This window comes from Pipistrellus kuhlii, unplaced genomic scaffold, assembly GCF_014108245.1.
Source record: "Pipistrellus kuhlii isolate mPipKuh1 unplaced genomic scaffold, mPipKuh1.p scaffold_m20_p_2, whole genome shotgun sequence".
Taxonomy (NCBI): Eukaryota; Metazoa; Chordata; class Mammalia; order Chiroptera; family Vespertilionidae; genus Pipistrellus; species Pipistrellus kuhlii.
In genome coordinates, this window is record NW_023425515.1 from 116,419,900 (window position 1) to 116,435,120 (window position 15,221).

Sequence of the window (15,221 nt, forward strand, 5' to 3'; positions counted from 1 at the left end):
AAGAGAAAGTTGAAGATAATGTAAGAAACCTCTGGGACAACTTCAAGTGAACCAACATCAGAATTATGGGGTCCCAGAAGATGAGAGAGAGCAAGATATCGAAAACATACTGAAAGAAATAGTGACAGAAAACTTCCCCCACCTGGTGAAAGAATTAGACTTACAAGTCCAGGAAATGCACAGAACTCCAAACAAAAGAAATCTAAAGAAGACCACACCAAGATACATCATAATTAAAATTCCAAGAGCAAAAGACAAAGAGAGAACATTAAAAGTAGCAAGAGAAAAGCAGGTAGTTACCTATAAAGGAGCACCCATACGATTGTCAGCTGATTTCTCAACAGAAACCATGCAGGCCAGTTGGGAATGGCAAGAAATATTCAAGGTGATGAATAGCAAGAACCTATAGCCTAAAATAATCTACCCAGCAAAGCTATCACTCAGGATCGAAGGTCAGATAAAGAGCTTCACTAATAAAAAAAAAAAAAAAAAAAAGCTAAAAGAGTTCATCACCACCAAACCAGAATTATATGAATTGCTGAAGGGGGTTCTTTCGGAAGAGAAAGTAAATAAAGATAAAAACTATGAACAACAAATATGTAACTATCAACAAATGAATCTAAAAACCAAGGGAATTAAAAAAAAACCGATGAACAATATTAACTGGTGAATATAATAGAATCAGAAGTATGGAAGGGGAGTGAACTGATGATTCTCCGGAAAAAGGGGAGAGGGGGGTGTGGGAAGAGACTGAACATAAACTGTGCACCTATGGATGAGGACAATGGGGGGTGGGGAAAGGACAGAGAGTGAAATGGGAACCTGGTGGAGGGGAACAATGGAGGGGGGAGAAATGAGGAACATTTATAATAATATGAACAATAAAGATTTATTTAAAAAAAATAAAATCTAGTATTCTCAAAATGGTTAGCTGCTTGGGTTCAGGGAAGCAGGTAGAATACTAAGATGAGTAAGACATATTCTAAACCCTGGAGGAACTCATAGTCAAATGGCAGAGACAGATATATAAACAAAAAAATTACAGCATGATGTGATAAGTACTATAATAGAGGCATGTGTAATGTACTAATGGAACCTAAATTATCCTGCACATTATTCTGTCATTCTGAATATACAGAAGTTTGAGTTAAAGATGAATACATTGAGTAAATCTTGGGAAACTTCAGATACCATGTAAGAGGAGAGGAGGATTAAAATAATCTCTCTGAGCAAAGTGGTCATGACCACTGGCAAAGGTAACACTTTTGACTGATAGGGATTAAAACTCATTCCTAGGCCAATCACAGAGTGATGAGGTACAAAGAACAGGGGATCAAACCTGGGCCAGAATCTACAGTGTAACCTTGGACTTGTTAACCATCAGCCTCATTGGGATGTTTCCTCAAGTGAAATGGGGTCCAGGGATTCTGGAGTGTTGATTGTTTCCTGAAGCCAGGATCTCTAGCCCTTGGGATTCTTATCATTCCTCATTCATGCAGTCTGTTTGTATTGTCCTGCCACCCCTATTGCCTCTGAGCCAATATCACCCTGTCTTCTAAAGTCCTCTCCCTGATAAAAAGTGGGTGATGCTGGAAATAATTAAATATGTGTGTTGCCCCGTTGAAACCAAGGTGAAGGGAGACTAGGATCTTCCTTTCAGTGAACTTTGCATCCCTAGAAGTCCCTGTCCATTAGCTGTTCCTGCAGCTGAGAACTGAGAATGAAGCTCACTCATTCTAAGAGTATTTATATTTCAAGTATTTATATTTATATTTCAAGCTAAGAGTATTTGTTTTTCTCAGAGGTCACTGTGACTGACTTTCTTTTTAAAAACTAGAACATTAGTTAAAGGCCCCCCATATGAAGTCTGTTTGATGAGAACATGTTTGGGTTTTTAGCCACCAAACAAACCAACTCTGGAAGGCACTGAAACCTATTTTCTTTTACAATGAGAACTTTCTTGGCCCACCACTCTACTTTGTCTGTTGCATTGGGAAACCTGATTCATAACTGCCTTACTCCTTGATCACTAGCTTTGTTTTTACAAGGATCTCAGTGTTCTGTGATCTTCCCAGATTCACTCAGACAAGCAGAGTTCTCTGTTGATAGTTTTGAAGGTACATTTTCAGTTGGGAGTCTAAAGAATGTTTCCTGTTTACAAGCATGAAATTGACTCACATTATTTTAAAAGTTTAGAGCTGTGAAGATCCACTTGAGGACAGTTGATTCAATGTTTTTAACTTTCAGGTGAGAAAATGAAAACTCAGAGAGGTTAAGGGGCTTTCTCAAAGTCTAACAACTATGTGGGAGTAATGACCAAATACAGGCCTCTTAACTAACAACCAATACAGGAGGCTTTCACTGTTTCTTGAATTACTTTGTTTTGTACCCAAATTCTAGAATTTTCAAGTGAATTTCTCTTGCATGAATAAGTTTGCATGTTACTTGATTATATGAGGTCTGATGACGTTATTAAAGAGAAACTATTAATAATTAAAAGGGAACACCATTTTACACTCTCAATTTTCACTCTTTTGCAAATACCCTGTTTACAGAAATGCATACATTCTCTCACAAGGAAACTCAAATATTTAATATAGATTTTTATATCTTGAATTAATCAGCAAGGTTAAGAAACATATTCAATGCTGACCATAAGCACATTCATTTTCATGTTTTGAGCATCTCATATGAATTCCTACTTTCCTGGGAAATTCACTACAAATACAACAGCAGTTAAGCTCTGATTACCTAGTTTTAGCAGTCTATAGAGACACATGTCTGAGTTATGGGTACTCATATATATGAACTGCACTCTGCTGATTTTCTATCTAATAATTGTATCATTTACTGGAAAGGGGCTATTACAATCCCTAACAATAATTATGAATTTGTCTATTTCTCCTTTCAGTTCTATCAGTTTTTGCTTTGTGCATTTGAGACTCTATTGTTTGGTGCAAACCTACGGATTGCTATGTTTTCCTGTTGATGCATCTTTTATGTAATTATGTAATGTCTCTCTTTGTCTCTGTTAACTTTCTTTGCTCAGATAAAGTTTACTTTACCTGATATTTATATTGCTATCCCTTCTATGTTTATTGGTATACTAGTAGCCCTGTGCACAAATACATGTGCTAGTAGTTCTTTCTGGACCTGGCTGTTCCAATCCTGTCATTTGTCGCCCAGAGACCCATCCGTGGTGATGAAGCAAGCATTCCACCAGGCTGCTCACACTGCCCACTCTCAGTGGCCACACCTCCCCACCCCAGCACTGGAGGACTCCAGCAGGGCTAGAGGACTGGGTGCCACCATCTTATGGCTATGGGCCCCACCATCTTTGTGATGGTGTGACAGTTAATTTGCATATTATACTTTTCTTAGATAGGATATTTTTCATCTTTTTACTGTCAAGCTATCTATATCATTGACATTAAATTGAGTGTCTGGTCAACAATATAGTGAATTAAAAAAAAGCAGTTAAGTATGTTGCTTTTTTTTTAATTCACTATGCCCATATCTGTCTTTTAATTAGTACTAGAGGCTCCTTGCATGAAATTCATGCATAGGAGGGAGGGTTCTCCTCAGCCCTGCCTGTGCCATCTCACAATCCAGAACCCCTCAGGGGATGTCAGCCCTAAACCAGCAGTTGTACATCCCTCTCGCAATCCAGGATGCTATATACAACAGTGACTATGCTTTTCATACCGGTGAAAGGCATCTTGCTGTTGTATGGGCAACTACATTTTTTTTCCTCTGATTGTAAAAGGTAGTACACAACATGATCCTTCTGAGGCAGTAGTATCATTTTCCCCATCTTCCAAGAAGGAAATCATCCCCAATTGCTCTTTAGAAACCAGAAGAATGCAGTGCCCCTCTGTAGGACAGGCCATGATCCTGTGGGGAGAGGGGAATGTATTCTTCCCCCAAAGCCTTATGTAAGCACTTTAATCTGTGTTTACATGCACCAACTTTTTTGGTATTGGAAGAGAAAAAGACTTTATTTGTCTCTTCCCAGCGCTCCCCTTCGTGTACTCAGAGAGGTTACTGAGAAGGGCTCCTATTATGGAACAGAATTTGATTTCCTGTGTAATGCAGCTCAGAGACTAAGTTAGCCCTTGTCAAACAAGTGGTCTTTATTAAGGAAGTATAGCAATCAAGTGTGAAGGTGAAATCCTCTTAGTATTACACATATATGCATGCATATTTATATATTCTGCTTTAAGACATGCTGCCAAAGATTTTTTTATCAGATGCATCCTTTTTGCTTGTTAGTTGTTTTTATTATTTCTACATTTCTAGAATTATATCATATGACCTTTGAAAGTTTTTGCTTTTCTGCCTGAAAACATAGGGCAGTGTTTTATAAAAACAAGGAAAAGTTTGCTAGGCTTTCAATAAAAAATCCCCTTAACTTAAAAAAAAGAAGAAGAAGTAGCAGAAGCTGGGAGACTGTTCATTCCAGAGTTGACTTATTTGGTCAAAAAGAGTTGTTTTGGTTAATGTTTACTGCCCTTTGAATAAAAATGACATTCTCAAACTATATGAAAATAAAACAAACTTCTCAATACCTTTGTTTACTTTGAAGTTTAAGGTCAAACATGTTGGTTCCTTGACATTTCTGCCTACCAAGCAAATCTAAATTAGTGTATATTAATTATTCATCTGGAATTACTTCACTTATATCCATGGTTGAGGAGTATCCATGATCACTAATCATGGATACTCACCAACAATCTCCTCTTTGGGGCTACTCAAAGTGATTCCAGTTCTCGTTGTGGCCTAAAATAAATCTCATGCCAATGCTGAATAAAATCAGCTTTTCTCTCTTTGTACCTTCAACAAACTCAGTTTCTTTGAAGCTTGGCCTGCTCAGGATGAGAATGCTTTACATGTTGTGAGCTCCTGGAGACAGAAGTATAGCTGATTATCAGCTGGTTAGAAGAAATGTCTCCTCCTGACCCTCTACTCCAGTACCAACCCGTTGTATACTACTCTTCAAAGATGTCAAAAAAATTTTTTCATGATAGTCTGACATTTCCCCTTCTGTGTTCACCTTCCAAGATGCAGAGGCAGACAAGTTTAAATTATTCAGAAAAGGCCTACATAGGGACTCTGTGAAGCTTACCCACTTGACCTTAAGATTGTTCTCAAACCATGAAGCCTCTTTGTCAATGAAGTTACTTGTAGTGTGAGAGAACAAATTTTTCCCCCTGTTCTAAAAACAATGATTTCTGCACTATAGGCCTAAAAACACCCTCCCCTACAGTTGTAGTAACATAAAACAGTTTTTACGTAGTTTTTGGCTCTTTAGTTGAATTAGTGTAAGCATCCCTTGTTCCATCAATCTGGCTTTAACTCTCAAAGTAAGCACTGGCCAGGAGCGAAAAGGAGAGTATGCTGGACCTCAAAGCCACTGAGCTAAGTGGCCAAGTAGGAAAATACAGCCCTCAGCCCTGAAACTGCTGCTGTTCTACCATCAGTGACATAACTGTGGAAACATTGAGAGTAAGAGGATGGCTGAGAAAATGTTTGCAAGCTGCTGGAGGATTTGAGTGGCTCTCAATTTGCTTTCTGTTGTTTTGGTAAGGCTCCCAATCTGCAGTTAAATGTTGGCTTCTAGCAAAGCATGGACTCCAAAGTGAAGTGAGGCAAAACATTTTTACACAGTGGCCAAGTATGTGGGCTCTAAGGTCAGTGTGCCCTAGTTCAGTTCTGGCTTCACTTCTTCCTACCTGTGTGACTATGGCCAAGCTAATAAAACTCTCTATGTCTTAGTTTCTTCAATTATAAAATGAGGATAATAATAGTGCCCAACTCATAATATTGCTGTGCAGGCTGAACAAAATAGTACATGTGGAATGCCAAGGATAAAGCCCTTAAGGTAATAATTGCTCAATAAGCATTTGGTTTTATGATAGCAGAGGTATTGGGAGAATGTCTGTCCTCATGGCCACCACCTAATCAGAATGCCCATTTGGGGCACAAGAAGTATCTCACCACTAGGAAGTGTGTTTATAGGGATAACTTTTGCAGTGTGACTTCAGTGAGTGGCATAGTAAAAGTGCTAAACCTATAATAGGCTTTCCACTGCAAGCCTGAATTCTTTCCAGAAAACATATTGCAGAGTCATCAATATCAGCATTAGCTTTTAAACTGGAAAAATGTTCTAACTCTTGACCTGGGGCTTTCCATTAAGATTATAATGACACAGAATTTCCCAATGCCCCTGATAAGTTTTTTAGGAATTGAAAAGAACAACTGAAATTGAACTATAGTCTAAAGTTTATGAATTACCATAATCTCTCTCTGAAAGAGAGAAAAAGAAGAGAGAGAGAAAACCAAGGGACAAGTTCATGTAAGCAAGGGAGTTAGATAAACAAAAACACTCAATCTGAGTTTGTTTTAATGAAGGGAGATAGTAAGTGACAATTATATTCACCTGACAATCTTTCACCTAGGTAGCAGAAAGAAGTATAGAAAAATTCAAGTGTGCTCAACTGTTTGCTGAAATATGAAGCCAGAAAACTGCTTTTGAATCCATTGCCCAAATACTGTCTAGTTAGAAGTATTTTCTTCTAAAGAATTCATATCATAGGAGGGACTGTTAGTCTATGATGGAGGTGAGTATGCATGGCCAAATGGGAGGTGAGTGTGCATGGCCCAAAAGGAGTTCTCAGAACCTCAGAGATCATATTATAGAAAGGGAAGAAGTTGCTTAGTCCCCCAGTTTCCCAGGTTTTTGAGACCCATCCCCAGTTTAGCAGAGAGACATGGGAGGCTGATTTGTGTACTGTTCACCAGGTCCACAGAGAGGGAGTCCTTATACCCATTCTCAGAGTGCTAAGAGGGTGCTCAGGGAGCCCTCTCAGTGAACCCAATCTGAAGACATGCGAGCAGAATGCTTCAGCTTCTTATCCTGGAGGGGTGCTGTGGACTAAATATTTGTCCCTCTCAAAATTCACATGTGGAAACCCTAATCTCTAATTTGATGGTATTTGGAGAAGGAGGCTTTGGGGAGATAATTATGTCATGAGGGTAAAGCCTTCGAGATGGGACTAGTGCTCTTGCTCTTATAAGAAGATACATGATAGAGTTTGCTTCTTCTCTCTGCTTTTCACATAAGATGGCCATCTGCAAATGAGGAGGTGGGCCTTACCAGACACTGGATCAGCTAGTACCTCAATCCTGAACTTCCTGCCCCAAACCTGTGAGAAATGCATTTATGTTGTTTAAATACCCAGTCTATGGTCATGCGTTACAGCAGCCTAAACTGTCTAAGACAGTGATTTTCAACCTTTGAACTGTGGCACAGTGGTGTGTGGAAAGAATTTTGATTCCAGGTCAGTGTACATGCCTGGGTTTTGGGCTCAGTCCCCAGTGTGGGGCATGTAGGAAGCAGCCAATTAATGATTCTCTCTCATGCAGTACCTGACTATTTAGTCAGGGCCACAGACCATTTTTTCTTTAGATTGTCAAATGAAAAATATGACAACAGCCAATATAACAATAGTCATTTGATGTGAATGAATCAAAATTATATCTATTTTTTTGTCAGATAAACAAAATATATTTTTTGGTGTGCCACAGAATTTTAGTAATTAATTTGTGTGTTCCATGAGATGAAAAAAGGTTGGAAATCACTGATCTAAGACAATGAGTATGCCCATAATATCTTCCCTCCATTCCTGTAAGTGGGAAGAGACTTGTTGATAATGTGACACAAAAAGATGATGGGTCCATTTGGCTTGGTGTGGACAGAGCCTGAGTGGAGGTTAGAAGAGAGTTTCCTCCACTCCCTAAGAAAAGCAGCAGGATAAGGAAGGATATGGAACTAATCCTTTAAAGAGCTAAAACTATAATCATTATACATTGGCCATTTAAAACTATTTTAACATATGATTTTCATTAATTAATGGGGTGGTGATGGCCTGAGTGGGGGTGGAGGGACAGGAACAGGCTGGAAGAGGTTAATGAGGGGAAAAGGAGGACCTATGTAATACTTTCAACAATAAAGATTTAAAAAAGAAAACCAAATATATTGGTCCATATAAATAATATTAAGTGTTAAGATTTATTAAGCATGTCAATGGTCCAAGCATGTGCAGAGCACTCTACATGTGTTCTCTCATTTTTTTTTTCTTGCAACCCTCTAAAGCAAGTATTATTGTGCCATTTTTCACTTTTTAATTCTTTATTGATGAAAGTATTACATATGTCTCCTTTTCCCCTCATTGTATTGTGCCATTTTTAATTTAAGAAGCCACATCTGAGGATATGAGTGGCTAAATAACTTATCCAAAGACACAATAATAAATAACAGAACTGGGACTTGAAACCATTGCTCTCTGACTTAGAAACCAATTAACATATGGGGATTCTGTGTACCTGCTTTGCAACTATTCCATAAATCTAAAATGTTTCCAATATAAAAGAAAATTATTACAAATAAAATTCAATATCAAAATTGCTCTACTATGTTATCTCACTAAATAACTTATAAGAGTTTTGCTTTGTTTATATGCAAACTTTGTTGGAAATTTTGAAAAATAATGTGCTATATTTTCACCTGACAATCTTTCTAGCATCTATATTCCCAAAGTATTGTCTTGTACTTTTTCTATGTAAAGCACTTGGCAATAGAGCTTGCCATTGGGAAAGCTTCCAATAAATGTTAGGCATTGCCATCATCATCATCACTGTCTTAACAAATAATCATTTGTCACATTATGTTTTTAAAGCTAGTGAACATGTTAGACTTCCCCACTGGACTAAATGGCTCAAGAGTAGGAACTTAGTAGGTTCTAAATAACATTTTCTAAAACAAATACTGCCATGCCTCACTCACTGTGCTTTGCTTTATTGAGCTTTCCAGATATTGTTTCATCAAAATTGAAGCAAGACCCTCCACCAACAAAAACGTTATGATTCTCTAAAAGCTTAAAAGATGGTTAGCATTTTTTAGCAATAAAGTATTTTTTTAAAATTAAGGTCAGTAAATATTTTTAGATCTAATGCTATTCCACACTTAAATATAACTTGGATATGCACTGGGAAACAAACAAAAAAAAATCTGTGTGACTTTATTGCACTATTCATTGTATAGCAGTGGTCTGGAACCAAACCTACAATATCTCTGAGGTATGCTGGTAAATCCCTGTGTTCACAATTAGATCTTATAGCAATGTATCTTAAAACCCATAAGCAGGCCTGGCCAGTGTGACTCAGCGGGTGAGTGTCAACCTATGAACCTGGAGGTCATGGTTTGATTCCAGGTCAGCATATATTCCCGGATTTTGGGCTCAATCCTCAGTGTGGGGCATATAGGAGGCAGCCAATCAATGATTCTCTCTCATTGATATTTCTCTCTCTCTCTCCCACTTCCTTTCTCTCTGAAATCAATAAAAAATACATATAAAAAAAACAACCATAAACTCATAGGCAGTTTGTTTCCGTTTCTATTTCTAATTCACCTTTGTCTTGAGGGAAGAGAGATGTGGCCAAAGTGGTGCCTTCTCCATGATTCTTGACCACTGTTTCCAAGGAGAAGCCCCATTGTTTCATCCAACTGATACTAGAGGTAAGGATATGGCAGACTTAAACTCACTCATTCCAAAGGTGGTTTCCCTCATGTATGTCCTCCTTCAGCTATCACTCAACTAGATCCAGCTATCCTCTCTTCTGTGCTGTGCATCAGGGGGGAAATCTCCAAATAGGACCAAGATAGAGCAATTCTCCTGCCTTACAGACAATTTAAAGGGGTCCGATCATTATTTTTGCTGTCATGTCAAATGTTTCTTATCCCATGTTCCCATTCCCACTAAATACTAACAACTGTTTATAAATTCCTGGCATCTAGAAAGGTTAAGGGCCTAGTTCCAGAAGCTTATGTGTCAGGAAATGTGAACTCTGAAAAACAAAAGTTTTTACTGAGGCTTGGCTGAGTTAGCACACTCTGCAATCTTTTTGGAACCACCAAACTTTATTGTGCATAAGAATTACTTGGGGCTCTTAGAAAAAATTCCTGATTTCTCCTCCCAAAAGATTCTGCTTCAATAGGTGTGGGGAAAGGTCAAGAATCAGCTTTGTAATAAGTCATTCCCCCACTTCTATGCAAGCAATCCATGACCAAGCTGTACTCTGATCCCCAGGAATACTGGAGGAGAGAATGAATGATCACTAATGCAACCTCATATTGGTAAAACAGCCTTCACTGTATTACGTGGTGACCACTGCTCAGAAGCACGATCACATAATTGCTAGGAGTTGGGGAGTGGAGGGTGAGTGTGGGTATAGATGTGTCCAGAAACAATTAAGAGTTTCTATCTATGAAGTTAAACACTTGGAATTGGTTTTTCTTTTCTCTCTAGAAGATGAAGCTTATTTAGGATATATCTATTTTCAATAAACTAAACAATCTTTTAGAAATGATCCTTTTTAAATCTTATACCTCTAAAAATTATTTGTAAATTCCTGTCTCATTAACAACTGTGCCATTTTCCCCTTCAAGAAATGATTGTTTAAATCAGATGTTCTGGGTGCATAGTTAACAATGGAACTTAGGTCAGGTATGAATCTTGGTCCTGGAGTACACTTATTATGGAGCATCAAAAAAATACAAGCATCATATGACATCCTACTGTACACTTTCCTCTTTGTCACATATTAGTGTCATTGGGTTGGGATGGTAGATGTATAATTTATTTCCTAGAAACCTCTTAAGCCTCAGCAAATAGACCCTAAATTGGTGAGCCTGCGTCTCAGATCCTAATCATGTCTAGACCTGTCTGTTTCTCAGCATGAACATAGGCCATTATTCTGAAGATAGGACACTAGATTTCGATAAAGAGAATGATAGTTGCTATAAATATAGAAGTCAAGTATAATTTCAAGTTCAGGTTCTTCATTGTTATAGTGTAATTTTTAAACATTCAACATTTTCATTTCTTTGTTTTGAGTCATGACCCTTAAAAAAATCAATAAACGTAATTAGACTTACTGAATTTCTTTCTCTTTGCTTCTAGGAATTAATTTGATAAGCCATAACTAATTTAGTGAGCACGTTTGCAGTAAAAATATGTTATATATCTGACACATTGTATACAATTGTGCACTGGAGTCGCTTCAAAATGCTGCCTACAGCCCCAGTTATGAAAGTTCAGAGCTGCAGGAGGGCTTTAGGGAGACCCCTATGGTATAAGAAAGGAGGGTTTCTTTCTTTTAAAAAAATATATTTTATTGATTTCTTACAGAGAGGAAGAGAGAGGGATAGAGAATTAGAAACATTAATGAGAGAAAGTCATCGATCAGCTGCCTCTTGCACATCTCCTACTGGGTATGTGCCCACAACCAAGGTATCAATACATGCCCTTGACCAGAATCGAACCTGGGACCTTTCAGTCCACAGGCCAACGCTCTATCCACTGAGCCAAACCAGTTTCGGTAAGGAGGGTTTCTTATTTCTTGATTTCTTTTACATAAGGCCTATCCTCAAGTGTAAATCAATTTGCTGCTCATTGAAATCTTGTCAGTTCTGAGAGAAAAGTATTCTGGAGATAATTTGAAATCAAATCCATGGGATTTCTGACCCAGAATCCCTGACATTTGCTAGTTGGGCTCAATAGGAAGATCTAACAGCCAAGGAAGCCCTTACCAGTAAGGACACAGCGTGCTACAGAGGCTTTACATTCAGCACCTCATTCTGTTGTCTTCCTTCCAGGGCTATCATGCTTCCCTACAAGACCTCATCTCCCCTCTCCTCATGGTGGCTTTCAGTGTTTACCAAGTATCTATCAACCAATTTCTGGTAAGTGGAGAGGCCAGAGAACTGTGGTGGGGGTAGTAGACTGTTATTAAGCTTGTCTGAGTGGCACAACGCACTGGCCAGTGATTTTCCCATCAGCCTGTAGTCTGTGGGGGGAAGCCCCTTTTCCTTCTGCCCCAGCTAGCTGGAAATTTCATCATATATCTGAGATGCTAGGAAATGATGCAGGCTGGGCAGGACCTAACTCCTCTCAGTTTGTTTTCTTTCTCAGGACATGGGAAAGTTTTCCCAGTCACTAAAAAAAAAAAAAAGAAGAAGAAGAAGAAGAAGAAGAAGAAGAAGAAGAAGAAGAAGAAGAAGAATAAATGACAGCTAAACTCCTAAGTGTTTTTTTTTCTTGTTGTTGTTGTTGTTGTTGTTGTTGTTGTGTGTGTGCGTGTGCGCATGTTTAAAAAGACCCTAGGTTTTGAAAGGAAGAAGGATGGGGGTGGGGACATTTTCTTAACTTCAATATATCAAATGTTCGATGATTCACTGTGTATTGAAAAGGCTGGTGCCTGGGCACCCGTTGTTGCTTTTCTGGATAGGTGAGTTGGGTGTAGCCCAGCCTGGTGTGCACACCTAAGCAGCAAGCGGCAGGACACACCTGGGCTTGCTTTCATCTCTGTCTTGTTGAAATTGTGTGACCTGAGTCTTCCAGAGAGGGGGCACTCAGCAGCTGAGCCTGTGGTAAGTATGCATTTTACCAGGGCCTCTGGCAGCAAGAGCCCCATGTTGGTTAGCTAACATACTAGTGACATGGACTGTTTAAAGTTCAGGGAGGTTTTGGCTAGATTAGAGAAGGGGAGTGGTACCTGGGCAAGTCATTGGGAGGGCCTTTCAGCGCTTTAGAAAATATATCCTGCTGAAACCTGCCTCCTCTGCAGTTTCTATCTGCGAGCTGTTTAGAGCCAAATTGTTATAGTGTTTAATAGGACCAGGGAGCACTATTTATATAGGAATCTGGATATTAAGTACCCACTGTCAGCTTGCTATTTCTTGAGAACAAAAGAAAACAAGATGCCCTAGGTAGTCATGAGGTTGGAGGAAACTAGAAGTGGTTAAAAGGCATTTTGCTCTCAGATCCCACTTTACCAAGTGGGTAGGGAGTTCCCCCTTCTCCCCCTCTTTTTCTCTACCAAAGCAATAAATGGCATTAGACCTCTTTATCTGATTTCACATTAGCGACAGTCTATTGACACACTGGATAAATGTTCAGAAACCCAAGTTCTAATTCTGAGAAGCTACACAAATCTATGTCCCTGCCCACCCACTCCCTCTCTGTAACTGTTGTTCACCTTCACACAGTGATGAAGCTCAGATGCTGACTCTAACATGCATGGAACTCGCCCCAGGCTGCTGACTCTCCCAAGAACAGGACTGTAGAGAGCTCAGACCAAGCCCAGCTTCCTGTGCATGAGGGATTTCTAGGCCCAGACCACAGCCCTGCTGAGTGAGACCCCTGTGTCGAGATCAGACATGTTATGAAGACGCAGAAGCCTCATTGCCCTCTCACCCCATTCATTGCCCTCTCACCTGGCCACAGGCCACCTCTCCAAGTAATCATCAGGCCGAGCAGACACTTACCTGCAAGCCATTTTTCTTAAGATTTGGCCTCACCTGTGGTTTCCGCAGAATGACCCTCTTCCTGAATATTGTCACTGTGACTGAGGATGACGAAGAGCTAAGGTCTCCCTTGCTCATGGGTAGAAATTCATTTTGTTGATTGAAAAAGAAAAGAAGAAAGGCTTGCTTTGGAGGGTCTCTCAGGCTGGTAGTCTGTGAGAATGCTATCAAAGGTGAGCAGGCAGCATACCTGACTGATGAATTGATAGTCATTACTGCCAGAAAGTGTGGGAGTGGTAGCTGCTGGCAAGAGCCACTATTTATTTATTTATTTATTTACTTTTTTGAGAAGGAGTTCAGAGGCAACTCCCTCCATGCAGGCACCAACCATCTGGCAGGAGTGTGCAGGAATAGGGCATGAAGGAAAAGTGTGGGGGTGCGGTGTATGAACGCAGCACAATGGGTTTCTATCAATGAAGTAAAGAACTGGTTTTCCTTTTGATTTTATTTAAATAGCTTTATTGAGGTATATCCCTCCAGAGAATAGAGGAAAATTTGCCTGGAGAATACGAATGCCCATTCTTCCTTCAAAGGACTACTTAAAAAGGAGACTTTAGGCATCCAGCTAAGAGTCTAATGGGACACCACCAAGTGCCCCAGTGCATTGGCTTGAACATGGCTACGCTCAGCTAAGTAGGAGCTGCCACATTTTAGGTTGTGGCTTGTCATGTCGCCTTATTACTAGTAATTCCAGAACTCTTCCCCCAAATTTCTACTCTCGAAAGGGAGCTGTAGTCTCAGGGATATTCCTTGGAATTGCAAATGAGACCCAGCTCTAGGGCAAGTTTAGAATCTCGTGGGCTATGTTTGGCCCAGGTACCATCCCTTTGGCCACTTTGGATGGTGCTATTATTTTTAAATTGTGGGGCAATTATTGTATTCCTTTGCACAGCCTTTACTTGGAGAGTCTTAAAGATCTTTGCATCAGTTCCATTCCATCACAGCCCTTTTAGCAATGACCATTCTCTTGCATTTTATACTAGAAAAACAAAATTCTTGCTGAGGCAAACTAACTCCCTTTAACCAAGTAAAGGACACCCTTTGGAGAGGAAAGCACATACTTATTCACCTGGGATGACCTTAACTCACATCTTCCCATTACACACAAATACCTGTCCTGTTCTTAGCCAACCTCCTGGGTCCCAAGCAATTCTCTTAGGGAATTGGATTTGGTTTTGTTTTTCTGTCTCTAGCTATTTCCTGCTTTATTATTCAACAGCCTAAATTTAGCTCCACACTCCATCTTTATAGCCCAGATTTCCAATGTGCCATGAAAGCAAAAGTAACTGAGTGGGAGGCATTGGAGAGGTACTGGGGGCAGGGGCAGAAAGGAGGCACATGAGGGCTAGTAGGGAGGAGGAGAAGTCATCATATTAGCAGAGCTGGATGCTGACATTCTGAGAGGCTGCTCTCCGCACATAACAAGTCCCAGGACCACAGAATCCCTTTAATTCACCTGACGGGAGGTGCATCACTGCCTGCCATGAAATAAGTAATCGGTTCTTCCTTTGCTATATTCTATGATGTGCTGGCACAATGCATAGTACTTGCTAAGCACTCCAGGCAAAAAAAAGAGCCACTCACTTTGATTAACTGTCAGAACTAATTCTCATCCATGTTATTATACAATAAAGAGGAAAAAGGAAATCCAAGGAAACTGTGCTAAAGGCCAGTGCCTAATCAGGTTTCTTTCCCTTTCATCTGTTTCATAGAAAAACTTCCTGGAATCACTGGTGTGAGCCATTAGGTTCCGCTCCTCAAGTGTTAATTAATTAAATGTGATATTTTAAAATAT

The 15,221-nt window shown here is 39.6% G+C and overlaps 1 protein-coding gene across 4 annotated transcripts in view; it reads right to left on the reverse strand.

Moving 5' to 3' along the window:
• The window catches only part of LOC118723499 (androgen dependent TFPI regulating protein), an 81,770-nt gene extending 68,152 nt beyond the window's left edge, over positions 1-13,618 (reverse strand). The window contains exon 1 of one of the 4 annotated variants that reach the window (XM_036445851.2): positions 13,421-13,618. In XM_036445851.2, the coding sequence (XP_036301744.1) occupies positions 13,421-13,504 (84 nt within the window). In that variant the 5' untranslated portion in view covers positions 13,505-13,618. The other 3 variants (XM_036445848.1, XM_045584266.1, XM_036445850.2) reach the window with 3 other exon arrangements.
• Positions 13,619-15,221: the final 1,603 nt, after the last annotated feature.